This window comes from Squalius cephalus, assembly GCF_949319135.1.
Source record: "Squalius cephalus genome assembly, chromosome: 7".
Classification (NCBI taxonomy): domain Eukaryota; kingdom Metazoa; phylum Chordata; class Actinopteri; order Cypriniformes; family Leuciscidae; genus Squalius; species Squalius cephalus.
Genome location: NC_137128.1, coordinates 39500519 through 39527718, shown reverse-complemented (window position 1 = coordinate 39527718; position 27200 = coordinate 39500519). Strand labels below are relative to the sequence as shown.

At 37.9% G+C, this 27200-nt stretch overlaps 1 protein-coding gene across 1 annotated transcript in view; it reads right to left on the bottom strand.

Annotated features, from left to right (window-relative positions):
- Positions 1-27200, bottom strand: part of gpc1b (glypican 1b) — a 92898-nt gene that overhangs the window by 35030 nt on the left and 30668 nt on the right. The window contains exon 2 of the mRNA XM_079875671.1: positions 2739-2897. Coding sequence (XP_079731797.1) covers positions 2739-2897 — 159 coding nt within the window. The remainder of the gene's footprint in view (positions 1-2738; positions 2898-27200) is intronic.

Genomic DNA, 27200 nt, shown 5'->3' with positions numbered 1-27200 from the left:
AATTAATCCAAAGCGACATTTGGCAAGGATCATGATTAGAATGCCAGACCTACAAACCCATCTGTTGACCTTTATTATTATAATTATTATACCTCTCAATGTCAAGAAATGCCCTGGTCATGTTTTACCTTTCAAAGTCTAAATATGTAAATAAATAAATATGAATTGTATATTAATAATATTATTTTAATAAAACTAAATTATATTTTGCATTAAGAAAATCAAGTATTTTTTCAAATTATTATTTTTTTGCATTATGACATTATTTTAATTTAGTTTATACTTATTGAAATACCCATGTCTAGTAAGTATGATGTAAGTACTGTAGTATTATTGCAATGCCTGTAATATTGTTTTTTTTTGTTTGTTTTTTTAAATATCCAGACAGTGATTTTTTAATTACTGTATCACAATAACAAGAAATACATTTTTATTTCTTTATAGAAATGAGAATTTAAGAGGAAAATGCACTTAAATGAAAATAATGTCCCAATGCAAAAAAAAAAAAAACTTAATTGTTTTTTAAAAAAAGGCTTTGATTTCTTAATGCAAAATATAATGTCTTTTTTATTCTTTTGTGACAATTCCCCCATCCAAAACCACAAAACACACACATTTAATGCATGTAATTGTGTGAAGGATGCTGATTGAGAAGTTGTTTAACTCTTACAGAAAGAGCTAATCAAACAAATCTCACACCCACACACACCAATCTAAACAAAAAGCAAAAACACTGATTAAGATGCCTACACACAGAGAGAGAGAAAGAAATGATTATGAAGCAAGAGAAAGTTAAATGGGATATACACTCACCTAAAGGATTATTAGGAACACCATACTAATACTGTGTTTTACCCACTTTCACCTTCAGAACTGCCTTAATTCTACGTGGCATTGATTCAACAAGGTGCTGAAAGCATTCTTTAGAAATGTTGGCCCATATTGATAGGATAGCATCTTGCAGTTGATGTAGATTTGTGGGATGCACATCCAGGGCACGAAGCTCCCGTTCCACCACATCCCAAAGATGCTCTATTGGGTTGAGATCTGGTGAGTGTGGGGGCCATTTTAGTACAGTGAACTCATTGTCATGTTCAATAAACCAATTTGAAATGATTCGAGCTTTGTGACATGGTGCATTATCCTGCTGGAAGTAGCCATCAGAGGATGGGTACATGGTGGTCATAAAGGGATGGACATGGTCAGAAACAATGCTCAGGTAGGCCGTGGCATTTAAACAATGCCCAATTGGCACTAAGGGGCCTAAAGTGTGCCAAGAAAACATCCCCCACACCATTACACCACCACCACCAGCCTGCACAGTGGTAACAAGGCATGATGTATCCATGTTCTCATTCTGTTTACGCCAAATTCTGACTCTACCATCTGAATATCTCAACAGAAATCGAGACTCATCAGACCAGGCAACATTTTTCCAGTCTTCAACTGTCCAATTTTGGTGAGCTCGTGCAAATTGTAGCCTCATTTTCCTATTTGTAGTGGAGATGAATGGTACCCGGTGGGGTCTTCTGCTGTTGTAGCCCATCCGCCTCAAGGTTGTGCGTGTTGTGGCTTCACAAATGCTTTGCTGCATACCTCGGTTGTAACGAGTGGTTATTTCAGTCAAAGTTGCTCTTCTATCAGCTTGAATCAGTCGGCCCATTCTCCTCTGACCTCAAGCATCAACAAGGCATTTTCGCCCACAGGACTGCCGCATACTGGATGTTTTTCCCTTTTCACACCATTCTTTGTAAACCCTAGAAATGGTTGTGCGTGAAAATCCCAGTAACTGAGCAGATTGTGAAATACTCAGACCGGCCCGTCTGGCACCAACAACCATGCCAACCTCAAAATTGCTTAAATCACCTTTCTTTCCCATTCTGACATTCAGTTTGGAGTTCAGGAGATTGTCTTGACCAGGACCACACCCCTAAATGCATTGAAGCAACTGCCATGTGATTGGTTGATTAGATAATTGCATTAATGAGAAATTGAACAGGTGTTCCTAATAATCCTTTAGGTGAGTGTATATATATATATATATATATATATATATATATATATATATATATATATATATATATATATATATATAATAAACGTTTTTGGGCTCGATCTCCATCTCTCCAAACACAGTCACTCAGGTAAACAGCATGAATAATATCCACACTCACAGTATTCAGCAGGCTTGAGAATAAGTGAGAAATCCACACACACACACACACACACACACACACACACACACGCACACACACACACACACACACACACACACACACACACACACACACACACACACACACACACACACACACACACACACACACACACACACACACCATCTGTCTGATGCCACGGAGGTTTTAACTGTGCTGCTCTGAGATATCAAGCACAGGTTTGTTGGGCAAGCATGCCACCCTCTTAGAAAAAAAGGTTATATATAGAACCTTAGGGTTCTTGACTCAATTTGTAAGAAGCCTTTATGCCAGTTCTAAAGGAGAAATGTCTTAAATGATTGCATAGAAATTGCATTAAAACGAATTATAACAATCAACTAATTCCATAACATGATCCCATGATGGGAACCCCTAAAATGTTCTATGAAGTACCTGAGAGAACCCTTTAATGTTAGAACATTTTCTTCAAAGAGTGGCATCCTTTTTTCAAAAAACAATTCTTCTCAACCTCATGATGGGAAGTGTAATGTAAAGAGACCCTCTTTACAGACAGTAACTCACCGTCAAAGCTCTTGAACTGGACGCTGAGAGAGGCCTGTAAGGTGCGTCCAGACTCCTTCACCTGTGTCTCAAACTCTCTTCTGCTCAGGTTCAGGAGGTTCTCCTCCATTCCGGACGTGCAGCAGGTGTAACCCTGAGGACAGACCCGCAGGTGCTCACCTGAGAGAGACACAATTAACAACATCATCAGGACAGTCAGTAGAAGAAGTGCATTTAACTTTCTCCATCCATCCATTCATTCATTCATTCATCATAACCCACAATATTTCAGTTGCTTGAGCCCCTGCCCCCTTAATAGCTAGTAAATTTGCAGTGCCGCCCCCCGAAATGCGATTTCATCCCCCAAATAAGATTGATATATTTTTTCTCTTATGGTCACCAAGGCCTCAAAAATACAGTAAAAATAGTAATATTGGAAAAAAAATATTATTACAATTTAAAATAACTGTTTTCTATTTAAATACATTTTAAAATGCAATGCATTCCTTCAGAAATCATTCTAATATGCTGATTTTCTGCTCAAGAAACATTTTTGAGGAAACTGTGCTAGATTTTTTCAGGATTGTTTGATGAATAGAGAGAATTCAAAAAGAAAAATAAATGTATATAATTATTAGTATAGTATATATTATTGTGTTCAATCGATTAAAAAAAAGACTAATTAATCACACATTTTTCATTTTTCTGTAATGAATGCACCTAACATTAAAGTTTTTAATATATTTTTATATTGTGATACCGGTAATTTCACATTTAATATCCAAATTAATGTAGAAATAACATACAATTATTTTGTGTGTTAGTCTAACAGGAATTATCCAGAAATTGAATGAACCTGACGTACATTAAACTTTATTTAACTCATTTAAGACTGCTTATACGAGGATACGCATTTTGGCATTTTGTGTGTTTTTGTCCATTCAAATGCAAAAGAGAAGTCAATATGATCTGAATGTGTCTGTGACTGACAACTGAACATCACAGCACGGTTATATAATGGAGTACAAATGATTTTTTTATGATGGGAAGGAGGGGGCTGAAGAGTAATTGAAAGTTTCCACTCAATCGACTGGTGTTCACCCCTGTGTTATTGTTTTATAGAAGTGATGACCTGCTCAGTCCATATAAAAACTCTCTCTGTCCTTTCCAGTTTTCAATTTTCAATGCTCAGTGTTCTCTATTAACAGTTTGCAGCACAGTTGCATACAAAAAAAAAAGAAAAAAAAAAAAAGTGCAAAATAAATGTAATAATAAAATTAAAAACTAAGAATTATTATTAATTATTATTATCAGCAGTACAATTATTATTATTCATATTATTTCATTAACAACAATAAAACAAAAGTAATAAACTATATTATTATATTGCTATTTTTTGTTATTTAATGATAAATAATAAATTCTTGGAAAACCAATTATTATTATTCCCTCTGATGAAGCTCTCGTGGATCAGTCAAATGCTTGTGATGCAGACCTTTCATAAGTATTCTGATGTTTTAAAAATTGTATCAATTAGAAAGCCACATCATTCTTATTTATTGCCATCTTGGGCCATAAAGATGTGTGTATTTGTGTGTTAGTGTGTCTATCTTGCGTGGTACGTTAGTGTCAAATAAAGCAAGTGTCTACCTGTGACTTGTGTATCTGAGCACGTGTGTGTTTTTCAGCGGGTGAGAGTACACACTGTCAGAGACAGGATTCTTTTTCTAAAGAGCTGGGCTGTCAGCCATTTCTATCCTGAGCCTATTCTCCAATCCAAGGACAGAGGAAGCATATAAAAAAGCACACAGCAAACAGATGGAATTTAATGCGCTCTTATCTGAGCTTAATGTTACTGCTCAAGAAGGTTTACAGGCTCTTGAACAGCAAAGCATTTGATTAAACCCACACAACTAATGTGTTTGGCCTCCAACATCCAGTGCAACACACTGAAAACAGACACAAAGGAAACGGACAAAATGTGTTTCTGTGAACCATGGCTGGTTAGGAAAAAAATTTGATATGGGGATGTGATTCATTGTCATTTATTTTGTGAGGCTGTGGACAGATGACACTGGGTTCAGCAGTCAGAAAGAGGATTCAGATTCTCATTTATTACACAAAAAAAAAATAAAAAAAAATAATAATAATAATAATAATATAAAAATAAAATAAAAAATATGATCTGAAAAACTGCACTATAAACTCAAACTGAGCTAGTTATTATCATTTATCTTTTAGTACTTTACCTAACAGACTATAGTTCCACAGAGGTGTCAAGCAATTTGTTGTGATCTTTTGGTGGCTGATATTCAGTGTTTTTGGACGTAACAACTCCTGTTCGATTCTGACTCATGGTGTGCTTGCTAACCCACTGAGCAAGCGACGTCTGTGGACGTACAAAACAGGTTGAAATCAAGTCCGCCCGTCCAGGCCATGAACTGAACGTCCATTGACAGCCAGAATTAGTCTATTAATGACACTGAGAAATTATGTCCAATCCGGCCATAATCTAAACGTCCACTGACAGCCAGAACTAGTTCAGAAAAGACGTTCATACTGACTATAATCTGGACGTCCGTTGACATCCAGAAACAGTCCATAAATGACGTGAATAAAGATGTCCAATCCGGCCATAATCTAAACGTCCACTGACAGCCAGAACTAGTTCAGAAAAGACGTTCATGCTGACTATAATCTGGACGTCCGTTGACATCCAGAAACAGTCCATAAATGACGTGAATAAAGATGTCCAATCCGGCCATAATCTAAACGTCCACAGACAGCCAGAACTAGTTCAGAAAAGACGTTCATACTGACTATAATCTGGACGTCCGTTGACATCCAGAAACAGTCCATAAATGACGTGAATAAAGATGTCCAATCCGGCCAAAATCTAAACGTCCACTGACAGCCAGAACTAGTTCAGAAAAGACGTTCATGCTGACTATAATCTGGACGTCCGTTGACATCCAGAAACAGTCCATAAATGACGTGTATAAAGATGTCCAATCCAGCCATAATCTAAACGTCCACTGACAGCCAGAAATAGTTCAGAAAAGACGTTCATGCTGACTATAATCTGGACGTCCGTTGACATCCAGAAACAGTCCATAAATGACGTGTATAAAGATGTCCAATCCGGCCATAATCTAAACGTCCACTGACAGCCAGAACTAGTTCAGAAAAGACGTTCATGCTGACTATAATCTGGACGTCCGTTGACATCCAGAAACAGTCCATAAATGACGTGAATAAAGATGTCCAATCCAGCCATAATCTAAACGTCCACAGACAGCCAGAACTAGTTCAGAAAAGACGTTCATGCTGACTATAATCTGGACGTCCGTTGACATCCAGAAACAGTCCATAAATGACGTGTATAAAGATGTCCAATCCGGCCATAATCTAAACGTCCACTGACAGCCAGAAATAGTTCAGAAAAGACGTTCATGCTGACTATAATCTGGACGTCCTTTGACATCCAGAAACAGTCCATAGATGACGTGAATAAAGATGTCCAATCCGGCCATAATCTAAACGTCCACAGACAGCCAGAACTAGTTCAGAAAAGACGTTCATGCTGACTATAATCTGGACGTCCTTTGACATCCAGAAACAGTCCATAGATGACGTGAATAAAGATGTCCAATCCGGCCATAATCTAAACGTCCACTGACAGCCAGAAATAGTTCAGAAAAGACGTTCATACTGACTATAATCTGGACGTCCGTTGACATCCAGAAACAGTCCATAAATGACGTGAATAAAGATGTCCAATCCGGCCAAAATCTAAACGTCCACTGACAGCCAGAACTAGTTCAGAAAAGACGTTCATGCTGACTATAATCTGGACGTCCGTTGACATCCAGAAACAGTCCATAAATGACGTGTATAAAGATGTCCAATCCAGCCATAATCTAAACGTCCACTGACAGCCAGAAATAGTTCAGAAAAGACGTTCATGCTGACTATAATCTGGACGTCCGTTGACATCCAGAAACAGTCCATAAATGACGTGTATAAAGATGTCCAATCCGGCCATAATCTAAACGTCCACTGACAGCCAGAACTAGTTCAGAAAAGACGTTCATGCTGACTATAATCTGGACGTCCGTTGACATCCAGAAACAGTCCATAAATGACGTGAATAAAGATGTCCAATCCAGCCATAATCTAAACGTCCACAGACAGCCAGAACTAGTTCAGAAAAGACGTTCATGCTGACTATAATCTGGACGTCCGTTGACATCCAGAAACAGTCCATAAATGACGTGTATAAAGATGTCCAATCCGGCCATAATCTAAACGTCCACTGACAGCCAGAAATAGTTCAGAAAAGACGTTCATGCTGACTATAATCTGGACGTCCTTTGACATCCAGAAACAGTCCATAGATGACGTGAATAAAGATGTCCAATCCGGCCATAATCTAAACGTCCACAGACAGCCAGAACTAGTTCAGAAAAGACGTTCATGCTGACTATAATCTGGACGTCCTTTGACATCCAGAAACAGTCCATAGATGACGTGAATAAAGATGTCCAATCCGGCCATAATCTAAACGTCCACTGACAGCCAGAACTAGTTCAGAAAAGACGTTCATGCTGACTATAATCTGGACGTCCTTTGACATCCAGAAACAGTCCATAAATGACGTGAATAAAGATGTCCAATCCGGCCATAATCTAAACGTCCACTGACAGCCAGAACTAGTTCAGAAAAGACGTTCATGCTGACTATAATCTGGACGTCCGTTGACATCCAGAAACAGTCCATAGATGACGTGAATAAAGATGTCCAATCCAGCCATAATCTAAACGTCCACTGACAGCCAGAACTAGTTCAGAAAAGACGTTCATGCTGACTATAATCTGGACGTCCGTTGACATCCAGAAACAGTCAATGACTGACAGCCAGAACTAGTTCAGAACAAAATGACAAACAATATCTGTAAATTAATTAACTGACTGTAAATTTACGGACTATATCATTAACTGTTAAATTGATCTTGCTGGTCAGACACCAACAGGGTTCATGATGCACACATGATGCTTTTAAGTCCTCCTGGGAAGTTTGTATTCATGAGGTTTTACTATTTGTTTTTTTTTTATGTTTTAAATTAATTTATGAAGCCACTGTAAAATGTATCATTACATGTTATATTGTTATACTATAATACTGTCATATTTTGTGCAGGCATTAGCTTACTTCATTGTAAATAGAAAAGCCTGGCAATGTAACTGCTAAATACCAAAGTATTGTGGTATTACATGTTTCTCACTGACACACTCATAACTCTTCAAGATCGGGCTTAAAGAAAATCCCAAGCTTCCTACTCATATTTTCATCATTGTGGCGGCGTTCATGTATGTTCAATTTGTAAATACGATCTTTATGATACAGGTATGTCTTGAGTGCATCAATAGCTCTAGTTTAGGGACAATCCATACAAACAATCTTTACTAAACAGACTGTCACAGTGAGAAGATTTTTGTCCTTTATCAATGCTAAAGGCCTAACCACTGCAGTTAACACCATGCTGTTAAATAAACGTCTGTAGACAAGTCTTAAGGTTAGGGTTAGGGTTAACCTTAATCCTTAATTTCTAACCCAGACCCGGTTTCACAGACAGGGTTTAGATAAAGCCAGGATTTGTCCTTAGTTCAATTTGGGTATTTCATTATAGCTTCTAAAAATGTGCTTTAGAACAACAACAACAAAAAAACATTACTGGCGTGCATCTTGAGACAAAACAATGGCACTGCCATAAGATATGTCAGTGCAAGTTGCTTTCAGGTAATACAGCTCAAACATGCATTTTAGTTTGGGACTACAGGCTTAAGTCTTGCCTGTGAAGTGTGAAACCCGGGGTATTATGTTGTAACTTGTATATAATTCTGCCAATGTTACCAAAGTGTTGCGTTGGACAGAGGATTAACTCTAAACCAACAGGTTGTGTACCAATGCCTCACAGGGTGATAAAGGATGTTGACATTATTAGGCATAAGAGTGTTTCTAAAGGAAAGGTCAAGAATTTGTGAAAGTGTAAAAGGGTCATTATTGGTCACATGAATGTAACTGTCACTCACCACCATGATACCAATTCATTAGATTTTCATATAGATCTACATACAGAATTGTATATGAATATGCAGTGTTTGCTCTGTTTAATATACTGTTTGCTCTATTAAATTGCACTTTATCAGAACAGTGGTAAATAAATATTGTATATGGTCAGTTACTGTAAGTTCTTACAGTATTTTTAATCTTTAATTTTTAATGTTTAATTTTTAATCATGCACTGCAATGAAAAAAACAATTTAACCAATTGATTAAATATAACAGCCAGCCTACAAATCCTACAACCAAATAAGCAGCACATTATATATATATATATATATATATATATATATATATATATATATATATATATATATATATATATATATATATATATTCATATTTTCCAGTAATTACAATGTTGCCACACTATTGGCTGTCTCTCCTCGCTGTTTTGAGCATGATTGGTTATTCTCTGTTTATTCTGACTGTCATCCAGCAATCTAGCCAATGACAACTATGCGCGCCTTTACGAGTCAAGTTTGAATAAACGTCAGTTGAGCGAGTCGGTGTTTGCTTTGCTGCTGCGCGGGATCTTCAATAGCCTATTCTGTGGGTTTTACATCGTTTAAAACATGGATTATTTTACATCGGACTGCTAAATGTTTATTTTGAGCGAGTTGCTGGATGTAAATGAAGAACAAACCAGGAATATGGACAAAGAATTTTAACAACGGACATATTGCAATCTACGGAAGGTAAATAACTTTATTTTATACAAATTCTGCTACGTCAAGATATAGTGTATTAAATTGAGAATCTAAACGCGATTAGATCAATATTATTAGTGCATACGGTATTCCAATGAATTCATGTTATGTGCTGCTAGCATGTGTAACTTGTCTATGATAAAAAAAATAAAATAAAACTCAGCATGGGAGCTTTACAACGAGTGAACTGAGAATATTGTATCTTTAGACAGAAAGGAACTGTCACAGTCTTACTCTAAGAATCTGCAAACTAGGCTTTTGAATCTATTGTTGATCTCGGGATGGCTAACCGATCAGTTAAATTAACGAGTCGTAATAATATGTTTTGGAGCTGTTGAGTCAATTTTGCAAGCTTTTGCAAATGTCTCCGTTAGTAAGTAAAACAAATAATAATATTGATGTGTATGTGTGTGTTTCCTTCATGATCCAGGCATTTTGGGAATAAATATTATCCAGCCACACGATGTTCAGATGCGGTGAGTATTGTCATAAAATACACGTGAAATAGAGGCAGAACATGTGAATCTGCTCAAATGCACTAGTTCAAACCCTCCAGACAAGCTTTATCTTCTTGAGTTTACAGGCCTAGCTGACCCAAAAATAAATGTCTTTCAAAATGAAAGTATTTTCAAACCTGTATAACTTACTTTTGTGAAACACAGGAATTTTGGGAATAAAACAACTGTATTCATTGTATGACAAAAATAAAAGGCTTTTTCCAAGATATCTTAATTATGGTTCTACATAAGAAACTCATACAATTTCAACATGAGGGTGAGTAAGCTACATAATGAGATTTTTTTTTTTTTGGATGAGCTGTTCTTTTAAGGACATTTGCTAAATTAACCATGTTTTTTATTATAGTGTAGAAACCATGTTTTTATGGTGGATTGATTACAATAATTTATTAAGTGAGTATAGGAGCAGGCTTCACTGCATATATTAATAAACTTTTAGAGTGCTGGCCTGGATAATTGTAATACGTAAAATAGGAAAGAGGGCCACACTATGCATAACCTTTTATTTGCAAAAATGCATTTCGGCGCGTGCAAACTGATGAAGGCACGCGCCAAAACGTGTTTTTGCAAATAAAAGTTTATGCATAGTGCGGCCTCTTTCCTATTTTACGTATTACAATAATTTATTACCATTTGGTTAGTGTTGCAAAACATTGTTAATTTTTAGTAAGGGTTCTCCAGATTTATATAACACTTATGGAACATTAAAAAATGGTCCTATGTTACCCGATCAATAATCCTATTAACACACTTTTTAACAAAATTTTTATTTTTAGATCAAGCATTGGACTTACGGAGCAGAATAGGCACCAACAGATAAAAACAAGTCCATCACTAGTAAGTATCCACTGCAGTATCTGGTTACACTTTATTTCGATAGTCCACTTTAGACATTCTACTAACTATAAGTAACTTTTCAACTACATGTCAACTAACTCTCATTAGAGTATTAGTAGGCTGTACTAGACAGTCAATAGACTGGTAGGTTAAAGGAGAACTCCGGTCAATTTTAACATTGAGCTCATTTTTTTGTAAATTTGGAGTGCTGTCAGTACAGAGAACAACGACAAAAATCGCTGTTGCCTACACCGTGTTATCCTCTTTTTAAAATTTGCACCCTGTTGACTTCAATGGGGCAATATTTAAACCTGCTTTTAGCCTCTTAACATCCTTGATGTGTCATTACAAGTGCACAGGTCATGTGAGTGATTCCTTCAGAGTGAACACGGGTCAATCTGACTGCAGTAGATGTGAAAGATATGAATAAAAATGATGTTATTTAAGCCAGCGCAAATACCTGTATTTACATCCTGTTTTCGGTTGAAGTCCACAGTAGTCGATTGTCGAGTTCACGCGCATAGGTTTAGTTACCTATGATCACGCGCGTGAACTCGGCAATCGACTACTGTGGACTTCAACCGAAAACAGGATGTAAATACAGGTTAAAGCTAGATATGGTGGAAGAGTTCCATTTAACATTTGTTTGGGTTTGCTATATTACACAAATTTAATCATACCGAAGTTCCATAGGTAAAACTTCTATTAATAGATGCGTTAATGTAACTACCTGCAGGGTTAAAAGAAAAGACGTCAAGAACACACAAACTTAAGGAACTTTTACACAACAACAATGTACTAAAAACGGAAGAGTTTTTTCTTTGTACAGATGACAACGTTATTAAAACGATTACCGTTTGGACAGATCCACTGTGTTAATCTACATGTTCCTTCTTTTGGTGATGCACATTTTTCTATCAGACATAAGTTTTAGATACCAGACAAAACGAATGAAATGTGACCCATGCTAATTAATTCCCCCCTTTTACCTCTCTCTTTTATCTTTCTGTGGTCAGGATCCGTCATTCATCAGAACAGCTACCAAGATAAGTGAGTATTCGTCCTCTACCTCCTTTGTCTCAATGTTATTTCAACACAATTGGTCTCCAAAGTACTATATGTATGTGTTTATATTAGGGGTGTAAGATTAAGAAAATGTCATAATTCGATACAATTGCGATTTTCGATGCAAAAACGATTCTCGATAAATAAAAAAACGATTCACAGTATGTAAATGTAGTTACTTTTCCTATGTAGGTATTAGGGATATGCATCTCCATAACTGAGGCCGATACGATACGCATCTCGATGCATAGCCAACGATACAATACATTAATGATACATATAAGCAGCTGCCAGCTACCGATGCAATGCAATACGATTCACTATTATTACGATCCGGTGCGATTCGATTTCGATTCAACGCATTGCAAAAATATGATGCTATGCAATTCAATATGGTATAGATAGTTAACTTTTATTTCTTTTGTTCAGACATAGGGCAAATCATAAAGTAGCTTAAGTGCCATCTGACTTTTAACACATGGCTCTCTCACAATCAAAAGATTTGGTTTCCACAAAAAAAGCAGGGACTGTAGGCTAACTGACCAGAAAGCAGGTGCTGTTATTATGTGCTTCACGGGCCGTTTATCAGTTTGGACCAGTGCAGCACGAGCCAATCTTGATCAAGCGACACTGTTACTAGACGGCGCTAATAGATCCCCACTGAAGTAATAACATCGCTGCGAGATCTAGTGAGAAGCATTCATATTTCTCTGTTATTAATGGATCAAACAGCGCTGATGTGGAAACATTGTGCCATGAATGAACAATCCAGTGTCCACAGATCAGCAACATTCACCATGGATTTACTGTAGTAACACTAACTGTAACCATGGAAGTATGGCAGGAATAGTAGGCTATAATGCTTTCAAGTTACATTACGTTGGTTTTATTTTGACATAAATAAAATTACTGCCCTCAAATGTTAATCTGAACTAAAATAAACCTTTGTTTATAACTACAATATTACATTTCATTTTTTTCAAGGAGCTGTTTTACATGCTTCTAAGAGTCAATTATAGCTTCATCATTCCTCAAAGTAAAAAAAAAATCATACTTTATGATGTTAGGTTTAATAAAAAAAAAAAAAAGTTACAAATATTAAATCAAGGAAATTTCTCTGGCATTTCTTTCTTTTTCCTGTATCGAAAACGTACCTTACCGTGACACAAGTGTATCGTATTTAACCGAACCATGAATTTTGTGAACCGTTAACTTACACCCCTAATATGTGTGTGTGTGTGTGTGTGTGTGTGTGTGTGTGTGTGTATATGGGGCTGTTTAAACCTGGCCACTTGATGCGTTTTCTCAGATCGGATAGCTATCTGTTTTATCACAACAATTCCATTTACACCTTACACCTTTTGCAAAACGGATATAAATCCGATCTTCGATTCCCTCACTATGCAAATTTAATGGCGTTCACGTCACCGAAAGCAACAGATATGAGCTGCATTTTATTGATCATCCGTTAAAGGAGAACTCCGGTCAATTTTAACATTGAGCTCATTTTTTTGTACATTTGGAGTGCTGTCAATACAGAGAACAACGACAAAAATCGGTGTTGCCTACACCATGTTATCCTCTTTTTAAAATTTGCACCCTGTTGACTTCAATGGGGCAAGTTTTAAAGGTCCCATTCCATGGATTATTTTTATTATTTTATCATGTTTCCTGGGGTGCCCTTATAATGTTAGTATGTTTTTTAGATCAAAAATTGTTATAATTTAGAAATAAAAGGCATATTTCCTAGCCTGATTTCATTCCCTGGTTTGAACGCTCTGTTTGAAGGGGCGTGTCTGCTGTGAGACTTCAGTGTAAACGCCCTCTGCTGTGATTGGCTGAAATGTTTGCATATGAAATATCTGGCATTACATGTGGAACTATCTGGAAAACTTTTACTATTACAGCTATTATACGTTTTTACTATTACAGCTATCGGGATTAACGAATCGTGAGAAGTTTTTTAAGTATTTAGATCTATTCCCATCACATAAAAGGTTGCAGTGATGAGCATATTGAGCAGATGACAGTCTGTTGATGGCGTGAAAAAAGATCTTATCACTTTCTGCACTCTCACTAATGATTTCACCAATGCAAACATGTATATAAATACAGTAAGCGCTTCGTTGTGCAGTGTAACAGCGTCATTGATTTCATAACGAGTTTTGTCAAGTGTCCAGATAAACTCGCGCTGTGTGATTGACAGCTTGGGCGATTGGAAAGGGATTGTTCTTTGATCGCTTTCTGTATATTAATCACAGTTTAAGTAAGATTATTTTCATCCTACTAAGAGAAACGATGTGAAGTTGATCGCTACTTCCATAGTAAATCACTACTTACCGCTTGCTGGAATATAGTTGAAATTGCCCCCTTCGTCAGGATGAAACGCTGAGAGAAGTCTGCTTGATATTATCCCAGGTTAGAATAGGGCTGGGCGATAAAACGATAACGATAATTATCGCGATATAATTTTTCTCGATAAAACGATATCAAGAGGTCGATAAATGTTCGATAATGTTTATGCGCCAAAAGCGGAACGAAACTCATTTGAACCGCGGCTCATTTTATCCGCTCGGCTCAAAGTCCAAACGGCAGCGCGAGCGCGAGCTCACTAAAGTTAGAGCAGATGCGTTTACTCTGATCGGTCTCGGTCACGAAATCCAGTGAGAAGCGCTTGAATTCAGCGAGGAACACAAATGTCTCAGTGATTTAAACCAGCTTAAAGGCAGATGAAACAGCGCTGACAAACTGTGCGCAACGATACAGTCTGAAGGCTGAAATTCCCATCATTTACCACGGATTTACTGTTAGCTTAGTAATATTAACTGCACTATGAAATGTAGGATATACATTGAATTGTATTATATTATTAATGTAGACAATGTATTAAAGGACTAATGGAATATAATTACAGTATTTAATAATGTATTTAGACTACTGTTTTTCATACAAATACCATAGAAACCATAAAGTTACATTTTGCCATGATAGTGAGGTGCTATAGGCTAGCCCTGGTTTTATCTGTGGTTATCATGATCTAAATGCATGATAGGCTACTGGATGACCAATGGTTAAGTTTAATAAAACTCAAACAGTCAGAATATTACATTTTACCAAAAAAAAAAAAAAAAAATTAGCACATGCAGAAACTAAGAAATTGTCCAATAAATATATTTATTTTGTTAAGGAAAAATGACAAATGTTTGTCATGATATGTTCTGACAATAAAGAGTAGTTTAAAACCACAGTTAACGCTCTGGTTTCTACAACTTTCACTTAGGAGCAAAAATCTGCCTTTAAACTTTAAAGAAATAAAGATTTGACTTTTATCGTGATAATTATCGATATCGACTGATATAAAAAAAATTATCGTGATATTTTTTTTTGGCCATATCGCCCAGCCCTAGGTTAGAAAAACAGTCCGTGGTGAAATGGACAGAGCAAACTAACAACTTCGAATTAAACTTTTGCGGTATCCGATTATAGATAAACATCAACCGTCTGTTGACATTTCGCCATCAAAACGCCTGTGTTCCACGGTAAAAACACGGTTCTAGTGATGTCATTAAAGAAGGAAGTAGAGGGGTGTAGTCCAATTGAGCCGTTCGTTGTAGTCAACTTCTGTTAAATAAAATATCTCGCTTGTCATTGAACTTTGAGCTTTATAATTTTACAGATATTATTTATACTCTAACAACAACATTACACACTAACTAAAGTTTGAAACATGGGATCACGAAGAACGGGACCTTTAAACCTGCTTTTAGCCTCTTAACATCCTTGATGTGTCATTACAAGTGCACAGCTAATGTGAGTGATTCCTTCGGGGTGAACGCGGGTGAATCTGACTGCAGTAGATGTGAAAGATATGAATAAAAATTATGTTAATTCAGCCAGCGCTCATACCTGTATTTACATCCTGTTTTCGGTCGAAGTCCACAGTAATCGATTGTCGAGTTCACGGGCATTGGTTTAGTACCTATGATCACGCGCGTGAACTCGACAATCGACTACTGTGGCCTCAATGTTAAAATTGACCGGAGTTCTCCTTTAAAATTTCTAAATCAAAGACCGCAATAGGAGAGAGCGCAACAGCCTTGGTAATATCATTTCGTTTCTTTACTTTTAAAGATGATAACTGTGTTAAGCATCGGGGGCTTACTTTCACTTTGATTTCCGCTAGTTTGCAGGTTGGCTTGATGAATAACGTTAGATGGTCAGCGGCGATGCGGCAGTAGCGTCGTCATAACTGGCTATAACATGACATATAGCCTATAACACGCTCTCACACCTTTATTTTAGAGCGTTTTTGGGAGGAGTAAAATGTACATATGATATGTGGTTTCAACAACCAGATGCATTTACACTTGTCCAGTATCTTCTGGAATGCGGCTCAGACCTCCTCCTGAAGTGGTTTGAGCAATCAGATTCAAATGCGTCACGAATGTGTTTCGGAGGGCATTTACACCTGGTCTTTTCAAGATCGTATAGCTATCCGATCACCAAAATCGCATGAAGTTGTAAATGGCCCCTATGTGTGTGTGTGTGTGTGTGTGTGTGTGTGTGTGTGTGTGTGTGTGTGTGTGTGTGTGTGTGGAATGCCTTATATCAGGCTTGATGTAATTTTACTTGATTTGTGATTTATTTCATTTAATTGATTCGAGTACTCAAATTTTCAACTATGTATCTCTGCTATAAGCTAAACCACAACAGTGGCATTTGTATTTATTTATTTTACATGTTGATTTTTTTGCTTTGATTGTAGCTGCTGTCATGAAATGGGACCCAGCTGCAACAGAGGCCCAAATAAAGTCTGCAGCCGATCATCTGAAACTGCTTGCTGCTATAAATGAAGCTTGTGAACCTTATAGCAGCCATATTTTGTTAATTGTTATGTTATAGCCTATATTGTTTTAACAGCATTTTATAGATTATTTAAAGGGAAAATGTGTTAATTTACAACTTAACTGTTCTGGTTTTTAAGTTTGATTGTGTTAATGTATACTTTATTCTTCCGGCTGTTAAGTTTTGGTCCAGCAGAACGAAATAGTAATAAAAATATATTTTGAGATTTAAATAGTTGATTTCTTGGAGTGATTAGTTTGGTTTACAGGAAAATGGTAAGCAGTTTATTACAGTTATATTGTTAAGATATACAAATGCAATTATATACACTACACAGTTATTCAATTGAATATTCAATATTATCAATATTCTTTAAAATCTTATTTAGGTCTATGGTCTGTGTGTCTGCAGTTTCATGACACGACAACCATTAACAATGAGTAACTGGGGTTTTCTCAGTGAGAACTAGCTCACTCACTGCCACTGTTTTGTAAATATTTGTAAGTAAATATTTTTTAAAGTTGGATCCTTGCAAAATGCACATATGGGATTTCCATGTCAGTATGGGTCTTTAACAGTCTTTGACATTTCTACTACAGAAAACACGTCTAATACAACTTTTATTCTTGCTGCCTTTAGATGTCTAACAATTACGTCTGTAGCACGTCTTGACATCTATACAATGTCCAGAAAAGACGTAAAAAAAACTTTCATTCTGGCTCCTGTGAGGACGTCTTCTGGATGTCTAAGAATGACGTCTTTGAGGACGTCTTCTGGATGTCTAAGAATGACGTCTTTAGCACGTCTTTAATTGACGTCTATACAATGTCCAGAAAAGACGTAAAAAAAACTTTCATTCTGGCTCCTGTGAGGACGTCTTCTGGATGTCTAAGAATGACGTCTTTAATTGACGTCTATACAATGTCCAGAAAAGACGTAAAAAAAACTTTCATTCTGGCTCCTGTGAGGACGTCTTCTGGATGTCTAAGAATGACGTCTTTAATTGACGTCTATACAATGTCCAGAAAAGACGTAAAAAAAACTTTCATTCTGGCTCCTGTGAGGACGTCTTCTGGATGTCTAAGAATGACGTCTGTAGCACGTCTTTAATTGACGTCTATACAATGTCCAGAAAAGACGTAAAAAAACCTTTCATTCTGGCTCCTGTGAGGACGTCTTCTGGATGTCTAAGAATGACGTCTGTAGCACGTCTTTAATTGACGTCTATACAATGTCCAGAAAAGACGTAAAAAAAACTTTCATTCTGGCTCCTGTGAGGACATCTTCTGGATGTCTAAGAATGATGTCTTTTAGACGTCTTCTGGACGACTTTTTGCTCGCTGGGAAATTACCCCTTAGAGATCAATAAATCACATCTCTCTGTAAAGTGAGCTGAGCTGGGCTGGAGTTCTTTTCCGCCTCGATAAATTAGAGTTAATATAAAATAGATTACTCTGTAGGTAAAACTGGAAACATATAAACATCTTCTGGTTTCTGCCTAGAGAGATACCTTACATGACCCCTAATAAAAGCATTTAAAATAGTGAGTAAAACCAATGCTATTTCCCTCTAAGGTCTCTCATGGCCCACTAACACACACACACAGTAAGATTGGAGATTGAAGAAGGACCAATTCACAGACCATTAACTTATCTGAGAACTCTAGGGAGGAAAACTCCAATTAGGATCCAATTAGACCACAGAATGAGAATCCAAAAAAACTCTCTCTCTCTCTCTCTCTCTCTCTCTCTCTCTATCTCTCTCTCTCTCTCTCTCTCTGTGTGTGTGTGTGTGTGTGTGTGTGTGTGTGTGTGTGTGTGTGTGTGTGTGTGCGAGAGAGAGAGAGTGTGAGTGTGAGAGAGAGAGAAAGAGAAATACAGAGAGAGAGAGAGAGAGAGAGAGAGAGAGAGAGAGAGAGAGAGAGAGAGAGAGAGAGAGATAATGTTATTTTACAGGGAAAGGAAGGAAATGTTCACTTTAATCCGTTCAGCTCAAAGCAGTTACACAGATAAAGCATCAAATTAACACACACAGTCAGCCTGTATGTGTAGCAGTAACTATAGCATCACCACATTCAGAAGGAAGTGATTATGGATATCTATCTTAAAGAAACCTCTTGGAAGAGAACATTTATAACATGAGATTCCCAGAATACATCTCCACCATGTGAATGTACACTACCGTTCAGAGGTTTGAGGTTGCAAAAGTCTGTGAATAGACCGCAAAAGTAAACAATAAGTTGCTTTATGTCAACGCTCTTTAAAAAAACCTTTAGCAACCTTTACCAGGCCCTGATGGAATTTACATAACTCTTTACTCACAAAACATGCACATACATTAACACGCAATCGTATTACTCTTTTTAGCGCAATTTTCCACCAGACAAATTGCGATTGTTAACTCATGATTTCTGTTCTGTGCGTCTGTGCGCACCAATCTTGCACTTCTATCTACTCCTCAACCAGACCACCTAGAGACTTCGGGTTTTCGGCATTATGTTAAGGAAGGTCTAATCTCGGGAACGCACAAAAAAAATCCAGGAAAAGATTTACTATCTCTTAGTGTTGTGATCCCATGAGGTGAGAAAATTGCGCTAAAACACTCACTGAGTTTTTATTACTTGTTTGTTTAAACATCTGAGCAATTTGGCCAGAGAAGATATGTCCCTCCTATACTTTACATGGTCGCTACACCACTAGTACAATCTTTAGATTCCCACTAAGCACAAGCCTTCCTATGTTACTGTAATCCTTTTCACCATCACCAGCCATCCAAACAGTTTTTATTTTATAGTAAACACAGTTATTACCTTTTATTTCCCGTTTCCTTCACAGTATTGCTAAAAGTGCATGCAAAGACAGTTAGCCTAGCAATTAGCCTATCAACACATTCTGAGGAAGCTGCTTAATGATGTTACAAAGCAGAGAAACAAGCAGGCGTTGTCCATTTTGCTGTTTCTAAATGTAAAGTGGGTTGTTTTCAATCTATAAGGGAGACATGTCAGCAATCATTTTACTTTCAGCACATTATTTAGCGGAGTGTCATAGATTTTCCCCTAAACCTAACTAAGTCCTATCTCATCTGACCTAAGTCTACCTGGGCCTATAATATTTACTCTAGCGCGTCTACACATCGACGTCGGCTGAGTACAACCATATACCCTAGCGAGTCTACACATCGACGTCGGCTGGGTGCTAATCCTATACTCTAGCGCGTCTACACATCGACGTCGGCTGGGTGCTAATCCTATACTCTAGCGCGTCTACACATCGACGTCGGCTGGGTGCTAATCCTATACTCTAGCGCGTCTACACATCGACGTCGGCTGAGTCTAATCCTATACTCTAACGCGTCTACACATCAACGGTGGCTGAGTCTAATCCTATACCCTAGCGCGTCTACACATCGACGGCGGCTGAGTCTAATCCTATACCCTAGCGCGTCTACACATCGACGGCGGCTGAGTCTAATCCTATACCCTAGCGCGTCTACACATCGACGGCTGCTGAGTCTAATCCTATACCCTAGCATGTCTACACATCGACGTCGGCTGGGTGCTAATCCTATACTCTAGCGCGTCTACACATCGACGTCGGCTGGGTGCTAATCCTATACTCTAGCGCGTCTACACATCGACGTCGGCTGAGTCTAATCCTATACTCTAACGCGTCTACACATCAACGGTGGCTGAGTCTAATCCTATACCCTAGCGCGTCTACACATCGACGGCGGCTGAGTCTAATCCTATACCCTAGCGCGTCTACACATCGACGGCGGCTGAGTCTAATCCTATACCCTAGCGCGTCTACACATCGACGGCTGCTGAGTCTAATCCTATACCCTAGCATGTCTACACATCGACGTCGGCTGGGTGCTAATCCTATACTCTAGCGCGTCTACACATCGACGTCGGCTGGGTGCTAATCCTATACTCTAGCGCGTCTACACATCGACGTCGGCTGAGTCTAATCCTATACTCTAACGCGTCTACACATCAACGGTGGCTGAGTCTAATCCTATACCCTAGCGCGTCTACACATCGACGGCGGCTGAGTCTAATCCTATACCCTAGCGCGTCTACACATCGACGGCGGCTGAGTCTAATCCTATACCCTAGCATGTCTACACATCGACGTCGGCTGGGTGCTAATACCTGTTCCCCTAACTAGCTTACTTCCTGCGCAGGAATAATCGACAAACAGACCTCAGCAAATGTCCTCTAAATGCTTTAATCACGGCCGGAGGATCTCTCGAGCAGTTCCCAGAGAATCTCCCCAAGAAGAAGCAAGGCCGGAGGATCTCAGACAAATTCCATTGAGAATCCCACCAGCTAACATGAATACAACAGTTTTTATAGAATAGGGAGGTATGGCAAAATGATATGAATTTGATTGGTTCTTCATATGCAAACCCTTCTGTTACTAGGTAAAGCAAACTTTGTTTTAATGATTACTTCATTGTTAATCACAAGGTTCAAATTTAGTCATCTGTCTAGTTTCAATTCCCATATTTGTTATTTTTACACTCACACAACCAAAGTAAAAGGGGTATGGCAACACAACATACAACATTCAAAAACACAGGACAGAACGTTTTAGTACATTGTGTTTCAAAGTGTTATCATGTTAGGCCTAAAAAGAGAAATAAGGTTAGATGTTAGAAACATGGTTAGTTTAATATACAGTTTACTATTTTATCTATTAAAAATCCACCACAGGAGATTGCAGGAACATTAAAGGATTAAAGGGGGGGGGGTACAATGGTGTTTCATGTATTCAGAGTTGTTTACAGTGTTAAAGAGATGGATTCTCATGCTTAACATGGCCAAAGTTTTTTAAAAATATTTTGGACGAATAACGGAGAATTTCTGTGCCGAAAATCTTACTTCCGGGTTGGTACAAGTTTCGGCTGTTTTTTTTTTTGACCGTGGATCTAATGACGTAGACCAGAGTGGAACTCCTTATATGAGCATTTCTCCCGGAAAAGCGCAGCCGCGCACACGTCGACCAGAGGAGAGCGAGACCGCGCACCTCAACACGCTTCAACAGGAAATCATCGGCAGCGCTGCAAAGTGTTTTTGGTGAGGGAAAGCTTACCAAAGAACCCAGCGTTAGGAACAGTGGATACAGAAACTAGTTGTGTAGACTGTTTGTTCCCTGCATTTCGACGATGAATGTTTTATAAACAAAGCCCAGATCGACGGATTCTCTCTATGGCTCTGGCTTCGCCCACACGGCCCGCCTCCAGACGCTCGGTTTTTTCCGGAAAGACTCGGTACAGCCTATTTTCTCTTATAAATATAATAAAACTAAAGACTTTTTGGAGATATGAAGGATGCAATACTACTCTATAGGTACTCAAGATTAACAGGAGATTGAGTGAAAATGAGCATTTCACCCCCCCTTTAAGGTTAATGCATTCTAGAGAAAAAGTGTGTGTGAAAAAGCAGATGACATTCATTAGCATGTCAAACTTTGAAAACTTCCCATTTATTCCTCACATACAGAAGAGTGCGAGTTGGCAGCAGGGAAACTTTATCTGAGTGATTTGATATGAAACATTTAACACGCTAGCTCTTCACCACCCAATCAATACAACAAGAGCCCTCATCCTAAAACACTTTTCTGAGGTATTTGATAAATGAGTTTGCCAGTGGCGTGCATTTCTCCTAACGATCCACTGCAAACAACGATGATTGTGAAGCTGCGTGTCTAGCATTAATGAGAGCATTTGAATTCTGGGATAGATAGGAGAAGCATCCTATGATAGCATCACTCATTCACATACACAAGCATCCTAGCTATCGGCACTGTAACAGACCCTTACACAGAAGTACTCTTGCTGTACCATGGTAAAATGGTGGTATCAGTAATACACTATACCGTTCAAAGGTTTGGGGTCGGTAAGATTTTTAAAATATGTCTCTTATGCTCAACAAGGCTGCATTTATTTGATCAAAAATACAGTAAAGACAGTAATGTAATGAAAGAGTATTACAATCTAAAATAACTGCTATATATTTTAAACTGCAATTTATTCCTGTGATGCAAAGCTGAATTTTCAGCATCATTTCTCTAGTCTTCACAAAATCCTTCTGAAATCTTTCTAATATGCCAATTTGCTGTTCAAGAAACATTATTATTATTAGTAGTATCAATGATGAAAACAATGTGATTTTTTCAGGATTATTTGATGAATAGAACGTTTAAAAAACATTTATTTGATATCAAAATCTTTTGTAACATTATACAAGTATTTTGATAAATTGAATGCATCCTGTAGCTGAATAAAAGTATTCATTAATTTATTTATTAAAACAAACAAACAAAAAAGTTTCAAACAGCATATTCAGTTTTTACAACTTCTGAATGGCTGTCAATGCATCACAAAGCACTTGTTCTCAAATCAGCTAATCTCAGACTTGAATATGCATCTCAAAAATTATGAAATCTTGTCAGAGCTCAGTAATACATCATAGTGTTCTGGTTTATTAATGTCACTTGCATCAGATGAGAGGAAGCAGAGATATCATAGGAAGTTGCAAGACCCATTCTAGTGATTTGCCTCGTTAAATAAATCCCAGACAGAAATCCCACCCACACACCATTCCTGTCACACACACACACAGAGAGAGAGAGTTATCAGGAACATGATGGATTACAGCGCGTTTTAGAAATGAAGCCTGAACAGAGACACACACACACACACACACAGTGGCGTTCAGTATCACTGAGCTAGTGTTGTGGGCAGAGAGACAGGACAGATGATCCGGTGTGTAAAACTAAACACAAGATTATCACTGTAACATCTTTCTGTCTGCCGCTGGATCAGTTTATTTCACTGGGATTATTTCCTACAAATTCAACCAATGCAGTCATGGGGTTTTTGTGTCATTTTGGCACATATCTGCAGTGTTTTAGCACCCAATTCACAAAAATATATTATGCAAATAGAGTATGTTGCAAACAGACCCACCAAATTACTGCTTGACCATGCATACAAATTATAACAGTCTTTTACTGTATATCACTCGAGGAATTGCTGCTTCGGTCTCTTTTTTATTGACAAGAATTGCGCTTATTTAGACGTGGAACCATCTCTTTACAACCACAACACACAGGAGACCTTTCAGGTGTGCACTCCAACAAGCACAGAATAGGGAGAGGGAGATTGAGTGAACCGCAAACAGTAGATAAACGAGATAGTGGAACAGTTCATACAACATGAATTAATATGGCGGTGATTAAAGCAGCGTCAAAACTTTGCATGCATGTAGTAGTATGTATTTGTTATGCATCACATTTTAGAACATGGCTCTTAAATGTATGGACTAAAATATAATGCTATGTGAGATCACAACATAAGGCACAAATTAATATGAAATTTTTCATCTGTAATTTTAATGCACAAAAAAGGTGTGTGAACTGTGCATTTGTAATAGAAAATCGCCGCCAATTTTGCTTTAGTTTGTAAAGGACAAATGAAAATGGATCACATTTAAATGTGCATTAGATAATGACAAAGATAATGGTGTGATGACAAATCAGGTCCTCCCTCGAATTTGGGTCTCTGTTAGGACCCCAAGCCATCCCATTGTTTGTTTAAAAGCTACTCTTTTAAGGGCCTGATTACAATTCCAACAAAATCATGTTATGATGAAAGCTATTTGAACTACGTTATAATGACAGTTTATGTCTATAGCTTATGTATTAGCATAGCATACAGATACCCGATTAGCATGTGATGAACTAGCCGTCCTTATTCACTGAAAATATTCTCCTCTGCTGTTGCTCTCAAATCAAACATGTGCTGTTCGGTGTGTAAGTGATGGTTATGAAACATGATTTGATCAATATTTCATGTCACTGACATCCAACCTGTGCAATAGCCACCTATTTCATTCAAGAGTAATGACAGAGTGGAACATGTTCAGTTTAGTCACTGCTGAAAGAAAAAAGAACCCTCTGTCCCGTCACTTTTTGCTGTTTCAGCTCAATAGAAAACAGGACTACATGGCACTGACAGGAGGCCTTGTTAAACAGACAGGTAATGCTGAGATGACATTCAGATGATCAAGTTTTGCCGAGAGGAATCTGGATTTGCATCTGTCTCCCCCGTCTAGAATCACTGTAGCAGAGCTGACTGGACAGTTTTTCACACGCAGCCTCATCAGCAGGCATTTATTGGTGTAAATGAGGGATTTGAGAAATGAATGTGAAAAATATGAAAGTTGAGAAAACAGGGGGCATCTGTTTACTGTCAGATGTGGCGTAATTCAACACTGCATGATGATACGAAAGTCATTCATTTTCCTATAAAGAAACAGACTGAAGGATTTTCACAAAAAAACTGCATCACTTTACAGTTTCTTGGAAATCAATATTACAGTCAAAAATATTAAATATCTAGTGCCTGACATTATGGTTTCAGCATAAGTAGCCTAATAACAGTAAAGCCAGCTTGCAGTTAGTCATTCAGGACGCTAACTATGAGCTATCTTTACTGCGGTGGGATATTAGTAGTGAACGTGAGCTGAGAACCAGCTGGGATCTGTGGCCCGTGGTGCAGCGCGTTCTGTTCCCCGTGGGAGAGTTCCTCAGGGACACTGACATGGATCTAAATCAGTGTCTAATCCGCTCACTTGTCAGGCCGACTGCCACCACGCAGGTGAGCATCAGCGCCCTACATCTGCATGCTAACCTGCTTTCGAGTCTGCATGGCGATTCGCTTCTCATTCCCGTTGTCCCAGTTTCTGAATGAATCATTGAGTCATAAATGCATTGGGACTAGGAGAATTACAGCGCATCTGGTGTGTCTGAGATGGCCTAAAAGGTTTACACATGAAGCACAATTTTAGTAGAGTTAAATTGGGCTATTTTTATTGAATAGTCAAGGTTTCTTGCACAAATAAAACAGATTTTCAATATGTTCAGCTCTCTTGTTGATTTAACAGGCGGTTTTTATAACAAAGAGGTGAAAGGTCTGTTTAGTGGCTGAAAAAATGTTCAAGAAAAGACTCAGTTCTTGACCTGATCTACAGATGGGCGTTGGTTAATCCGTTTCGTCTGCTTTTGTTTTAACATTCATTATGGACACAGTCTACTGGAAAAGGCAATCCCCTCTGTGTCTTGGTGTTTTGGCAGCATGAGATATTTTGGACTTTTGTAATTTGGTGTGTGTGTGTGTGTGTGTGTGTGTGTGTGTGTGTGTGTGTGTGTGTGTGTGTGTGTGTGTGTGTGTCTGTGAGGGTATGAACATTTAGTGAACCTTGTTGCTGAGATACAAGGGAAGTATTCATCAAGGACAAATATAAATTTGGTAATGGCGCAAACACACCCACAAAATAACTGTTTATCTCAATCTGCATGGTGCAACTGCCCAGCTTGTTATATAGCCTATACACACACACACACACACACACACACACACTAAGGGTGTAACGATATTCGAACCGAACCGAAAAACCGCGATACACCACCCACGATACGAATCGCGATACTCTCATGGCGTACCGAACATGGCCCACCCCGCCCCTGCTGTCCCAGCTCATTGGACCTCATGTCTTATGTGTATTGTGTACACAACGAATACAGCGTTGTTGCCTAACCACCATTAACAACATTTAATCGCAATAAGCTCAGTGTTTTGTTACTTTCGATAATAAGCAAGGTGTAATCTTTCAGATTCTGTCTATTTGATGACGAAATTCAAACATTAAATGTCGTTTTGCCGCTCTTTGATGTGGTGTGACAGATCACCGTACTAGCGTCTCATTTAAAGCGGCAGCGCGGAGCGCGAGTAAACGCGAGCATCTCTTCCTCAGTTACAGAATAAACATGAATGGACACCTGAAGGTATGTTGAAAGATACAGTATACTTACTGAAAGGCATCATAACTCGTGTAATCACTCAGTCAGTGTTTCAACAGCGGAAATACGTCAATAAAACGCTTAGTTTTTCACATAGCTTTATTTACCTCAGGCAAGTCATTCAGTGTCCACAGCTTATTGGTTTGCTGAGGAAATGAACTCTTTCACTAAATAAATGCACTATATTACCCTATATATTATATTTTACTTAACCTGTTAATGACATCTTGATTATTTAATGTATGTTTAAAATATCTGTCATGAAAATGACAGCCACTGTGTAAATGATTATATTTCAATAATAAATTAGAGTAAAAACATATGTTAATGTAAAAACTGACTTATGTGCAGTTTACATGTTTTCATACAATTTGTTACTTGAGTGTTGATTATTATTATATCTAAAAATAAATAGCAACTGAATTTAGGCTAAAAGTCTAGGCTCTGTTGTTAAGCTTTAATGTTATAGTAATGTGCAAGTAAGGGCTCTTATATAGTTTACAGCATTAGCAGATC